This window comes from Thermobia domestica, chromosome 1 (assembly GCF_964235325.1).
Source record: "Thermobia domestica chromosome 1, izTheDome1.hap1.1, whole genome shotgun sequence".
In the NCBI taxonomy this organism is placed as follows: Eukaryota; Metazoa; Arthropoda; class Insecta; order Zygentoma; family Lepismatidae; genus Thermobia; species Thermobia domestica.
In genome coordinates this window covers 314,935,379-314,948,508 of record NC_137454.1, presented here as the reverse complement: position 1 = coordinate 314,948,508, position 13,130 = coordinate 314,935,379, and the positions used below count along the sequence as shown (strand labels likewise).

Genomic DNA, 13,130 nt, shown 5'->3' with positions numbered 1-13,130 from the left:
CTTTCCTAAACCAAAGAATCCTCCATCAGAAGTCACATCATATCGTCCTATTCACCTCACTAGTTGTCTCTGCAAAATCTTGGGAAGAATCCTTGTCCGTCGCATGCACGACCATCTTCACTCACATAATCTTCTTTCAATACACCAAGCTGGATTCCGACCAAATTTTAGTACTCAAGATCAATTATTCCGTCTCACCACAGCTATTTACAATCAATATAATACAGGTTTTCCTTCTTGCCTTGTAACGTTTGATTTGGAAAAGGCTTTTGACAAAGTTTGGCACCCTGGCTTACTATTAAATATATAAACTTCGTAACTATCTTCTCCCAACTTCGTACATCCGCTTCACACACTCCTTCTTAATAGGACGATTAGCTTATATCTCAATTAATGGAACGCTCTCTCATCCTATCTTGCTGCAATCTGGCGTACCACAAGGCTCATCATTGTCTCCTTTATTATACTTACTGTACGTCGCTGATTTTGTTATTCCTAATAACACCACAATATTTCAGTTTGCTGATGACACTGCTTTTTTCACAACTGGCCGCACCGTACAATCTCTCAATAAAACCATGCAAGTAGCCATTGATGCATTTGTGCGATGGTGTCATGTTTGGAGGTTAAATATTAACTCTTCCAAAACACAAACCATAGTTTTCTTACCACGTCGACGCCGTTCACGAGTACATCGAAACCCGAATCTACTTCGCCTTCAGGTTGACCTTACGCCTATTCCAGTTTCAAGTACTATTACGTATCTCGGTGTCATTTTTGACACTCATCTTACCTGGACTCCACATCTCACCAAACTCATAGGTCAAGCGCAAAATCGACTTAATCTTCTCAAACGATTAGTGGGCACAACCTGGGGATTAAGGGCACATACCGTTCTCAATACATATAAAACCTTCATGCGGAGTACATTAACCTATGGGCATACAGCCTGGGCATCTGCGCCCCTAAAATTCTATCAAAAACTTGCTATACTAGAACGCCATGCTATACGCCTAGCATACCGCATAAGCCTACCTCATCCAACACGTTTACTTTATGAGATGATCGATTTTCCGCCATTATTAACGCACCTCGAACAACTACGTATACGTTACATCAGCAAACGTATAGCACAGCCCCATCCGATGATACTTGATATACTCCGCTACGACCGTGACAACGATGCACCACCAACATTCATTGACACCCCTCTCCAACACTTCATGACATTGTATCATTTACAATTAGATGATGACATATTGGACCCCGAAATCTATACAATCTACCGACCGCATGAACTTTCATCTCATATCTATCCATCATATGCACAGTAATACCTATTAACAAGGGCCTCCTTCGTCTTCATCAGTTCCTGAATCGCCCCAGGAACAGAAGATAACTTCATTCGTCTGAACTAACATAATCTTGTGATGTGACGTCCAAAGCACTGCATTTCATCCATTCATTAGAGTTGTTCATTTTATTACTGCAGCCCTCAACTTTCTTTTCCTCTCATATTTTGTGTTTATGTAATAATAACTGCCAATATTCTCTTCTAACCATTAACCTATTAGTGTTTGTATTATATATATATATATTTTTTTCTTTCCTGGAATCATTTCAATCCATGTATGTTTCATATTAATGTGATGAATAAAGAAATAATAAACCTGGCAACCCTTAGACCACCTACATTTCCATAGAGACACTTGATCTACAGTACAACACTTACCCGAAGATAGGGCACAACCCTTTAAACGGGACGACGAACAAAAAAAAAAAAAATTGGTGCTCATACCTTACCAAGAATCCTCTCTTGTGTCAGTTACTGTACCAGCGAGGATCAAGTATAGCATACGTACTTGCGAGTATAGCACAATTACAACACTTAGGGGTCTGACGAAAGTTTTCACTTTCGGAGGGTGTCTTGTTTTTTGAACTTCATCTAACATTTTTTCATCTTATTCATCGTCATTTGGGCTTCGGCCCTCGGCTCTTCTATCACGATGACAGACTTTGGCGAAGATACCGGAACTTCGAATCTCGGTCAGGATTTAGGATCACTACCTCTCAACATCGGGCCTAACGGTCGCCAGAAAACGCAGCCACGTATTGTTACGGGAACAAACATATTGTTCAGACCGTAACACTATTCTCCGTCTACCTACCCTGACTGCATAACTAAAGGACATCGAATTCGTTCTTGATCTCTCTCTCTGATGGCGAACAAACCCTCGATCCAAAGAAGCAACGAATTACTCCCAACGTTAGTCAGACTACACCTCCAGCTGCCAGCCATATTATGGATTGGACATCCACTTCTGCCGATAATCAACAGCAGCAATATCAATCAGATCCTGTGTACAACTTCTTACTAACAGACTATGATTCGAAGTATGACACCGTTCGTGCTGTTTTCCAGCAATTAACCAAGTATGTCCATCGTCCTGAGATTCGTGAAATTTTTAAGACAGGCTGTGGCATCATTTTGAAATCCAGTAACCCGAATTTCGCCACGCATGTTCGTAACAAGGCAACATATGAAATAAAGGTACAAATTTTGGCTGTTTACGGGAAAGATGCGTTATCAAAAGCAACAGCCAAAAGATGGTCATTCGCCTTCGTTCTGGAAGTTTCGGTGTTCAAGATGATCCTCGCAATGAGCAACCAATCATAGCAAACGCGGATGATATTCTGGCAAAAATTGAACAAGACTGGCATGTAAGCAGTCATGATAGGCCTTATGCGGAGTCTTTTTGGTATATAATTAGCGTCATACTGAAGACCTGACTACTGCGGAAACATATGTTAGTCGAACTCTTTAGTATGGCATTAATCACGCGTCAGAACGACTCTGCATAAGGCCTGATATCTCTAATAACCTAAACATCAATTACCAAACAGTGTTAGAGAAAGAGAGAAAGCTGTTTACGAAAGAAAAAGATCGGCGTTTGAGTGTCACTTGATCTTATTCAAAAACATTTAATTGATCGAATTTCCATCTGCGAATCTCTAGTGAGTCGTAACGAACTTAAGCTGTGTCTGAAGCGATTGATCACGAATGATGAAAAGTGGACAACCTAAGACAACTATGCGAAAAAGGTCGTATCGGAGCGAGAAGCTTTTGGCAAAACCTACACTGACGCACAGGAAGGTTATGCAGGCGTTTGGTGTGATTAAGGGCATTGTGTATCACGAGCTGCCATCACCAGGCAGAACGTTATACTCGGTCCTGTATTGTCGACAACCAGCGCGAGTGAAGCTAGTACTTGAAAAAAATGTCTGGAACTAGTCAACAGAAAGGGTGTCGTATACCACGCTGATAACGCCAGATCGCGCACATAGACTATTTAACGACCCTTCAGAAATTGTTAGAATATTGGTTGAGAGGTATAGCTCGGACATGTCATCTTCGACTACAATTTATTTCGTTCTCTGCAGAATTTCTTTAATGATATTAAGTTGGTTTTGAAAGAAGCCTGTGAAAGATACATGTCACGATTTTTTTAAACCCAAAACAACAGATATTCAACAGGGATTACATTAGAGTGTTGCCGGGAAAATGACAGAAGATAATCTAATAAAGTGGTGATTTCGTAATGTCATTTTCAAACTACAATAAATGAATTCTCAGTGTTGACCTCCAAAGGCTAAATACTTTTTAGACAATCTGATATGAGAGAGCTATATGAAGGTGTAAATGGACTCAAAAATGGAATCAATCCAGACTGATAGTAGTACATGATGAATGTGATAACATTCTAGCACATCTCGGGAACGCTTTAAACATATGGGGCCTTATGGAGAGTCCTGATGCGTGATTAGTGCCACACTAAAGAGTTCGACTAACATATTTCCTGCAGTAGTCAGGCCTTTAGTATGACGCTAATCATACGTCAAAACGACTCTGCATAAGGCCCATGGAACTTTATGCAATGTCGTTTTTAGTGTTGTATTAAGCTTGACTAACGCATGATGCTAACTTCCGTATTTAGTAACACGTACGTGAAGCTAACAACAATTTATATCGAAAAAGGCTAACCACGATTTTCCCGTAGGGTTGTCCAAGTACAACAGGAGAAATCGATGCAGGGAGAATAGGACTCCCTTGATTTCTCCTACAGCTCGTCCAGAGTTAAGTCTGTACTGTGGTTGCTTATGGCCTTTTACTTCTGTGTACTTACCCCTTAAACAGAACAGATTTCACTACTGTAGTTTGTCTTTTAAAATGTTAAATATTTACCGACGATACAAAAATAATTTTCGTAACTTCTCTTTTCCTTATAAAGTATTTAATTAGCTTTTAATGGCTAGTTTTTGTTTTTTAAACTCAAGGGGGAAGACACGATAAGCGTAACGGCTGCTAAAACGTTGCCGGTGCATTTTCACGTGACTAAAACTGTCTGCTTAAAGATACCGTTGCCAACTGACGAGAAATTTCATCGTAGTGTCAACCTACATTCGTGCACTCATTAGTATTGTCACTTCCACTGATTTCAAGTACGAAAAAAGGTAGCTAAAAGGAATAAAAGTACGGCCAGTAAGAATTGAATGAAATCTTTCTGATTTTAAGAAAAAGTAAAATTTTACTCCATCTCTTTTCCTTTTTTCTATCTCAACCAAAGAAAAATATTTTAATCAAAAAAGGAAAGACAGCAGAAATGTTGTTGCCGCTTGACGCGAGATTCAAACAACCTGTGTCCCCACCGGGAATCGAACCCAGGACTTTTTGATTACAAGGCGGCGAGCGTAATCACTCATCCACGGGGGCACTCTGAATAGAAAGGCAGTAATAATTTCAGGTAATGGTCTGCGGGATGTTTTTTCAAGTACTTCAGTTTTATTAGGTCTATTATTATTATTATTATTATTATTATTATTATTATTATTATTATTATTTAACCAAGCTACAGCCATAATTCATATCTTTCCATAAGTATTAACTTATTTGTATTAAATATAAACTCTAAGTGTAAAACTTCTTAAGCCAAACACTGATTCATGAAGTGTTTCTCGGAACATCTGACTTCGATTATTAATTATATATAGGCCTATGTATTCGTCGTCGTGAAGGAAATTTCAGCGAGAATTGCGGCAGGACGCATTTCATATTTCTTTTATCTTTCGTGCATTGAAATTTCTCTCGGAGTTCATAACTGACTGTGATTTCTGTTGGGTTCATAATAGCATTGGTTTCAGAAACTACACAAGGAAATAGGGAGACAGTTTGGTGCGGTGGGTGAGGCCAATAGCTTACCTACTGTATCGTCTATTGTCGCGCTAGATGACTCATCTCAGATACCAGACGAAATTATTCTCTGTTGTGTCTTTGCTATTGTGCAGTGTGTGGCGGAGTGTGGTCTCTCAATATTCGGCATTTTCTTGATTGCGTTCATTTACTTACTGTGCTGTTCTGGGAACAAAATCATGCCGTCTCAGGGGCGTCATTTAGGGAGGGCAGGAGGGGGCAATTGCCTCCCCTCAAGAGTTTGAGGAATACATATACTCTAATCTATTGTTTACTAATATACTAGTACAAAACGTGAAAGTCTTATGTCGATGGTACTCTTGCCCTCCGAAGCGAAGTCTGAAATGACGCCCCTGCGCCGTCTGTGTGTGCATAGGTGCGTGAGTGTGTAATATATCAAAATGGAAGAAATTACAGCCAGCACCTTTTTTAAGCGTAAGAGTGGTCAAGTGTTGAAGAGCAAAGAAAGGGTTATTGTTATGAACGTGTTTAATTATTTAAAGCAGAAAAACCCGGGTAAAAGTATAAGTTGGGTTGGGTTGGGATGATCAGGCCCGTGCTGGCCCACCGGGACACCGGGACATGTCCCGGTGCGCCCTCCGAAACATCACATTATATATAAAGCTACATTTTTTAATAATAAATTCTTACGGTTATTATTGGTAAAGATCCCATGATAAGTACAGTGCGGTCTTTACATAAGACGCCCTTGCGAAAACACATCAAAGATAAACGGTTTCATTTATTCTTCTGTATGGTACAGTTCTGTACCATGAACACATACTGTTGGTAAAGAACTCATGAAGGATACAGTGCGCCCTTTGTAAAGGCGCCCTAGCGAAACCACATCAAAGATAAAAGGTTTTATTTTTCTGTATGGCACAGTTCTGTACAATGAATACATACTGTTGGTGAAGAACCCGTGAAGGGTACAGTGCGCCCTTTACGTGAGGCGCCCTTGTCATGTGATTATTCCTGTGTGTTTTAGAGCAGTATTGGAATAACCAGTGCCTATTGTATTTGATTTATTAGTATATATTTAGCTTCATTTTGTTTGACAAAAAAAAATCTTACAGGAACAAGAAAATGTTTCTCTAGTAAAAACTAAACTAACTAACTCTATGGTCTATGGAACCCGGAGGTTCAATGCCGCGTTCACAAAAGCTCTCCACTGACTTCTATCCTTAGCTAACTGCATCCAGTTTCTAATTTGTATTCCAATCTCTGCGAGATCCATTTTAATATTGTTCTCCCATCTGCGCCTAGGTCTTCCTAATGGTCGTTTTCCGATTGGTCTTCCAGTCAAGACTTTGAAAGCGTTTCTACTTTCTTCCATTCTAACTACATGACCTGCCCACCTAAGCCTCCTAGACTTCACGACCCTAACAATGTTGGGTAAACCATATAAATTATGTAGTTCCTCGTTATGAAGTTTCCGCCATTCCCCATTCCCGTTCCTCTTGGGTCCGAATATTCGCCTCAGTTCTCAAATACTTTCAGTCTATGTTCTTCCCTCAGAGTAAGTGACCATGTTTCGCAGCCATACAAAACAACAGGCATGATTACCGTTTTGTATATTTTAAGCTTCAAATTCCTCGACAGAATTCGCGACGACAAGAGATTTTGAACCGAATAGTAACACGAATTCCCTGCTTTTAGTCGACATTTAATTTCTTCGTGAATATGATTTTCCTCTGTTAATATTGATCCTAGATATTTGAAACTATCCACTTTATCAAAAGTATTATTTAATATTTTAACGCATCCATAATTTGCTGTATTCCGGTCCCGACGCACTTCCATGTATTTAGTTTTCTCTGCATTTACTTCTAAACCCATGTCCCTGCAAGCGTTTAATAAGATCTCTGCATTTCTTTCTATTGTTCTCCTATCATCCCCTATTAAATTTACATCAGCTTATGCCATAATGTTTCTCTAGTAAAGAAATGAAATGAAATCTTTAAGTTTTACGTCCCACGGTTATGCCAGTTAGGCTAAAGGAGACGGTGATGATGAGATATGAGTGAAATGGTGGAATGAAGAAAGTGGGAGGAAACAGGATAAACCCGAGAATACCCACAAGCACGGTGTTTGTCTCTAGTAAAAAGGTTTTACAGTTTAGCTATTTACGTTATTAAACATACTTTGGGTCTTAATACATAAAATGGCGCCCATATATATACAGGATGTAACTTAATTAACATAAACTTCAGGAGGTGACTCCTGACACGGATATAAAACGAAAAGTATGCACCAACCTGGGTGTAAAAATTCCTCCTTTTGGCGCCTTGATCACACGAAAATTTGTCGGAAAAATGTAAGAACAGCCATAACTCAGGAATAAAACATAGGATCGAAGTCGGGTAAAAGAGAATGTCCATTATTTTTAGTCGTAGATCCCATTAGTGTACAGTGGCGACGCAAGGGTGTCTTCCAAAGAAACTGGATTATTCCGTCGACTATTTTATCAAACGTTGAATGAGGGCAATGAACAACAATCAAGTACAAGATTTCAACAATCAAAAGTAGATCTAATAGTTCATCGTTCAAATTAGGACACTTAGAATTCGAAAGATAGAGATATACAGATGTGTGATTGATCTATTTCGTCTCAGCACAAAATAAACTCTCGGGACAATAATATAAACGAAAAGAATTATTTAACGTATCATAGTTATATCTTCTAGGCTATTGATAAGGTGATGATAAATGAACGGCTTTCTGTCCAAGTTACAAGTGTGTGAAAATGGAAAAAAGAACTTTGATCCAGATTCGGTTTAAAAAGATCGTGGATAGGACAGTCAAGCGGTATGTAAAGAAACACAACATGTAGGCTATTCAAAAATGCAAAGATCACATGTGGTCAACGAGTGTACAAGGAATTTTCCAGATACATATTGGGCGAAAGTAAGCTGCATTAAAGGATTGCCTCTTCGTAATATGTAATTCCGTGGAATATGATACTTCTGTGCACAGAAGCAACAAAAATTGATGAAACACGAGATGTTGTACACGTTGCATAATGATACTAAGAAATGCGCTGGAACAGTATACTTAATTTATCCGTTAGGTAAACTTTCTTCCAGGGATACTTTCGAGGGGCTTTTCCCCTCTCTTGGAGTTGGAAAAATGCCCTTTAATCCTGACCTACGAAAAACTAAGTTGCATTCCTGTTGTAGATATACCAAAATAGTGTCGTAGTGTAGCCCACTTACATTTTGATTTTGTCACTGGTGTAGCAATTTTTTAGAAGAAAATTGTTTCTAGAAGAAAACACATGCAATAAATGGTGGAAAATATTCTTTCGACGTTCTCTATGTACTTTGGAGGTGGATGAAATACCAACACGGAGGAAGGAGAATGTGGCACTTTTGCTTAGACGTAGCAGCACTTACAGAATTATCGTCCCTTGTATGCCACTTGCAAGTGGCTCGCGGAAGGCTGTATTGCAGTTTTGATGTGGCTGGCATAAATTAGCGTGGCTGTGTTATAGTAGGCATCTGGCGCAACTTCTGAGTAATATAGAGTGTCCGATGCTCTGATGTAACGTGTAGAATTGCTGTATAACAGGATAGGGAGTGTTGCGTACGACGGTAGAGTGTAGTGTCCAGGTATTCACGTCGTATAAAACTGTAGACGTTGGTGTTTAAGTAATGTGCCTGCGCAATGGCAGATTACCCTGTTCAGAGCTGGCAGATATATGCACCTCATTTATGGAAAGATAAGGGGAAATATCCCAGAGGCAAGGCGTTTATATCGCAACCGTCGCCCGCATAGGAGAGTAACTTTCCCTGTATTTTTTCCACGCCTCCATATTCGCCTTCGGGATATAGAGTCTCTTCAATTTCCCCTACATGAAATCGGAGGAAATTGCACCATGTGGACAGTTGAATTTGAACACAGCGTACTGGGAATTATCAAAGATCGTCCTGAAACTAGCAGTAGCCATGTGTAGGGCGTAAAAATCCACATGCAACTCTAGTGAACGATCAGCACAGAGATTTAGAGTGAGCGCGCGGGGCAGTATGGTGAATAATTTTGTGGTAGGATCTTATTTATTACCGCCTGCCTGTGTGGGAGTATATATAATTTATTTTTATGTAATGTTCTCCCAAAATTGTTAGATCATGTGTACTTGAACATAAGACACTAGATGTGATTCCAGCATGACAGTGCACCTGCACATTTTGACATGTATATGCAGACCTATTTAAATGAAACATTCCCAGATAGTTGGATTGGGAGAGATTGACCTGTGTTATGACAACCTCTTTCACCCTACCTCACGCCCCTTGATCTGTTATTTGGGGCGTTATGAAACGCCTTTTGTATACAACACTAGCCACGACAGCCGAAGAACTTGTTGCTCCACTTAACATAGCTGCGACATTCACCTCCGAAATTTCAGGTGTTTTTGACCGCACACGTAAAAATTTGCTTCGGCAATGTCATATTTGCAATGCGGTCAACGGTTGCTATTATTCTTGTTATTCTTCACAGCTGTTTCGTGTACACATACGTTTGATAAAATACTCCAAGGAATACTCCAGTTTTTTTGGGAGTCGCCCTTGCACCGCCACTGCACTACATCCGATTGTACACTAATGGAATCTGCGACTAAAAATAATGGACATTCCCTTTTGCACGATTTCGATCCGACATTTTGTTCTCAAGTATGGCTGATGTTGCATTTTCTCGAAAATTTTCGGGTGATCATAGCTCAGAGACATTTCTACACCCAGGTTGGTCTATACTTTTCGTTTTATCTCCGGTGACAGGAATCACCTCCCGACGTTCAGTATATTAATTAAGTTACACAATATATATATATATATATATATATATATATATATATATATATATATATATATATATATATATATATATATATATATTCACGTTTGTATGGGCGCCCTTTTGATAGACTTGTCCACCGCCCTCGTTAGTGACCCAGCACGGGCCTGGGGATGATGATGATGATATGGAAGGAATTGATTCTTTGGAGTGTGATTGATTCAATGTAGTAAGTTGTTTATTATTATTATTTATTTATTTATTTATTAATCGTTGTGGTGTGGATTTCTTTCTTTACTGCGTGAGTTGGCAACATCAGTCACGATATATAGAAGCACGATCCGTTCTGCATTTGGTTTTAATGCTCAACTTGGTATCGCTGTTCCCATAAGACCAACAGTCCACTCTTAAGTTTGGATAAGCTTTAAGGTGTTTAGGCAACCTGCGAAAAAGTCGAGATTGGCTTTTTTCGATACAAATCGTTGCTAACTTCACTTACGGATTACTAAATACAGAAGTTCTAGTATCACGCCTTTGGCAAGCTCTTAATACAACACTAAAACGACGTGCATAAGGCCCATAGATTCTTAAATATACACGGGGAAGGCGACAAAATAGACAATGGAGCTCCAACGGCATTATCTTTCGTTTTAGAGATGGAAATTAACTGTGAAAGGATAACAAATCATCTGAAGTCGATTTCGTTCCAGCCAAAGTACTTTAAGTAGGAGGAACCTCCTAATCAAATAGGCATACAGACTAATCTGCTTAATACGGCAGAAAGAAGAATTTCGTAAGGAATGGAAAGAGAATCTAGCATAGTAGGTACCTATATTTTAAGGAGAGAAACAAAATAGATAGCAGTATTTACACAAAAAGAATTTCATTATTCTCAAGTTGCCACAAGATCTTAGTAAATGTAGAATGGTTTATCTATGACTGTACTGGACTTTCAATGAAGGAGTTCTTTGGCACAAAAAACTTTAGATAAATAAAGAGAAAACATTGTACTACTCATTTACTTCACAATATTCAAATAAATGTCTAAATAACCCTAGAATGCATGATTTTTTATTTTCTGTGAAAAAGTATTTTTGCAAGAGAAAACAAAAATTAGTAACGGAAGTATAGGTGTGCTTAATAGTGCCATCTATGTGGAAACTGTGGAATTACAACTAGCTTCGAACGTTCCCAATCTAGTTCAACATGCATTAGCAACTACATACTCTTATGTAGGTATGGACAGTTACCACTATGAGCCATATCTATCCCACTATGCATTGTAGGGTTAACTCACCTTAATTTCTTCGTCTGTAAGAATCCCATTGTTTTTCAAAAGGGCCTCAAATCCGTTGAGAGGATCCTTAGCTTCTCTGACGCTTTTGATTTCATCTCGAGTGCGATAAGAAGTCCCTGGATCAGACATTGAATGACCAAAATAGCGGTAAGTATCTGCTTCGATGATGATAGGTCCTTGTGCTAACGCATGTTCAATTGCATATCTTCCTGCTGCTAGGACGGATAAAACATCCATGCCGTCTACCTATAAGAAGCATAGATTTATATTACTATTGGAGTAGCTGTATTTTTTCTTTTAAGTTGTTATTATTAATATACGTAGTGCATTCGTTAAGTGCCCGGATTATCTCCAAACAAAATACTTAACAATGACAGAAAAAAATATTTCCACGTTGGTTTTTACTATTACTGAAACACTTATACTCTTAATTGCTTAACACGAGCGAAGAATTGAGCAGATGGTATGAGAAATATGAGAAGCAAAATTCTTATCGTTCAACTGACGAAAAATTGAATCCTGTCTGTCGTTTGTCAATGGTTACATTAGCACCTAATTATATATACAGAGGGTTGATTAATTCGTGTGTCAATTTCATTTGTTCACTCTGCAAAAGTGATATGAGGTAAAACCGTGATATTTGGTGTAACTTTAGACGAAGGACATAAGTTTTGTTTCGCCATAGAAACATGTCACTTGGGCTAAAGAATGAAGAGATATAGGGTCAAAGGTCAAATTTCGATTTTTTCCTTATGGGATTGCAATGGTAAATTCTGGAAGAGCCTGAAAAAACGTAAATCGAAGTGATATCAAAGAAAACGCTGTATGATATGATTTTATGTCGCAAGCCGACCAAATATGCGTCAATCAAGTGTCATGGTCCTGAGATCACGGTCAGATCAAGGTCACAGGTCATCTTCAGAACCCATTTGACATGATGAGGTACGGACATTGCGTTGTTTTCATTGTATTCAAATAGGTTCACAAGATGACCTGTGACCTTGATCTGACCGTGCCCTCTGACCTTAACACTTGATTGACGCATATTTAGCCGGCTTGCGACATAGAATCATACGATACAGCTTTTTCTTTGTTATCACTTCGATTTACGTTTTTTCAGGCTCTTCCAGAATTTACCATTGCAATCCCATAAGGAAAAAAATCGAAATTTGACCTTTGACCCTATATCTCTTCAATCTTTAGTACAAGTTACATGCTTCTATGGCGAAACAAAACTTATGTCCTTCGTCCAAAGTTACACCAAATTGCAGGGCTTTACCTCATACCACTTTTGCACAGTGAACAAATGAAATTGACACACGAATTAATCATCCCTCTGTATAAAAAAGTTATTTCGATACTACTAAATGGGATTGTGGAAAAACTAAATATTTTAAAATGAAACTTTCAGATTGCTTACAGTAAATATCTCGTTTAAAATTCTTCTGGAATATCTTGATTGCTTTGCAAACTAAATTCTAGAGTTGTTAGATTAACGGAAACTTATGAAGCAACAAACGGAAGAATATGACAATATCATTGGCAGTTCAGGAATAGAAGGCAACCCATATAAAGAAGATTATGTTTCTATTTTACCAGGTTACCTGTGTGGTATGCTGCGAATGTACCATCATATGATCAGAATCAAGGGAGATCCACCGGATCTGGATGCCGCAAAACTTCCAAACTCAACATGCATTTGTACACTTTCTCAATAAAACTATCTTGTTTAACAGGGAAATGATTGATGTAGCATGAACATTTGATCTTACACTTCATTTGCACTATTTC

The 13,130-nt window shown here is 38.7% G+C and overlaps 1 protein-coding gene across 5 annotated transcripts in view; it reads right to left on the bottom strand.

Moving 5' to 3' along the window:
* LOC145662490 (putative pyruvate dehydrogenase E1 component subunit alpha, mitochondrial) overlaps positions 1 to 13,130 on the bottom strand; it is a 138,653-nt gene that overhangs the window by 24,489 nt on the left and 101,034 nt on the right. For all 5 annotated transcript variants that reach the window (XM_081728131.1, XM_081728111.1, XM_081728140.1 and 2 more), the window contains one exon: positions 11,340 to 11,585. In XM_081728131.1, coding sequence (XP_081584257.1) covers positions 11,340 to 11,585 — 246 coding nt within the window. The remainder of the gene's footprint in view (positions 1 to 11,339; positions 11,586 to 13,130) is intronic.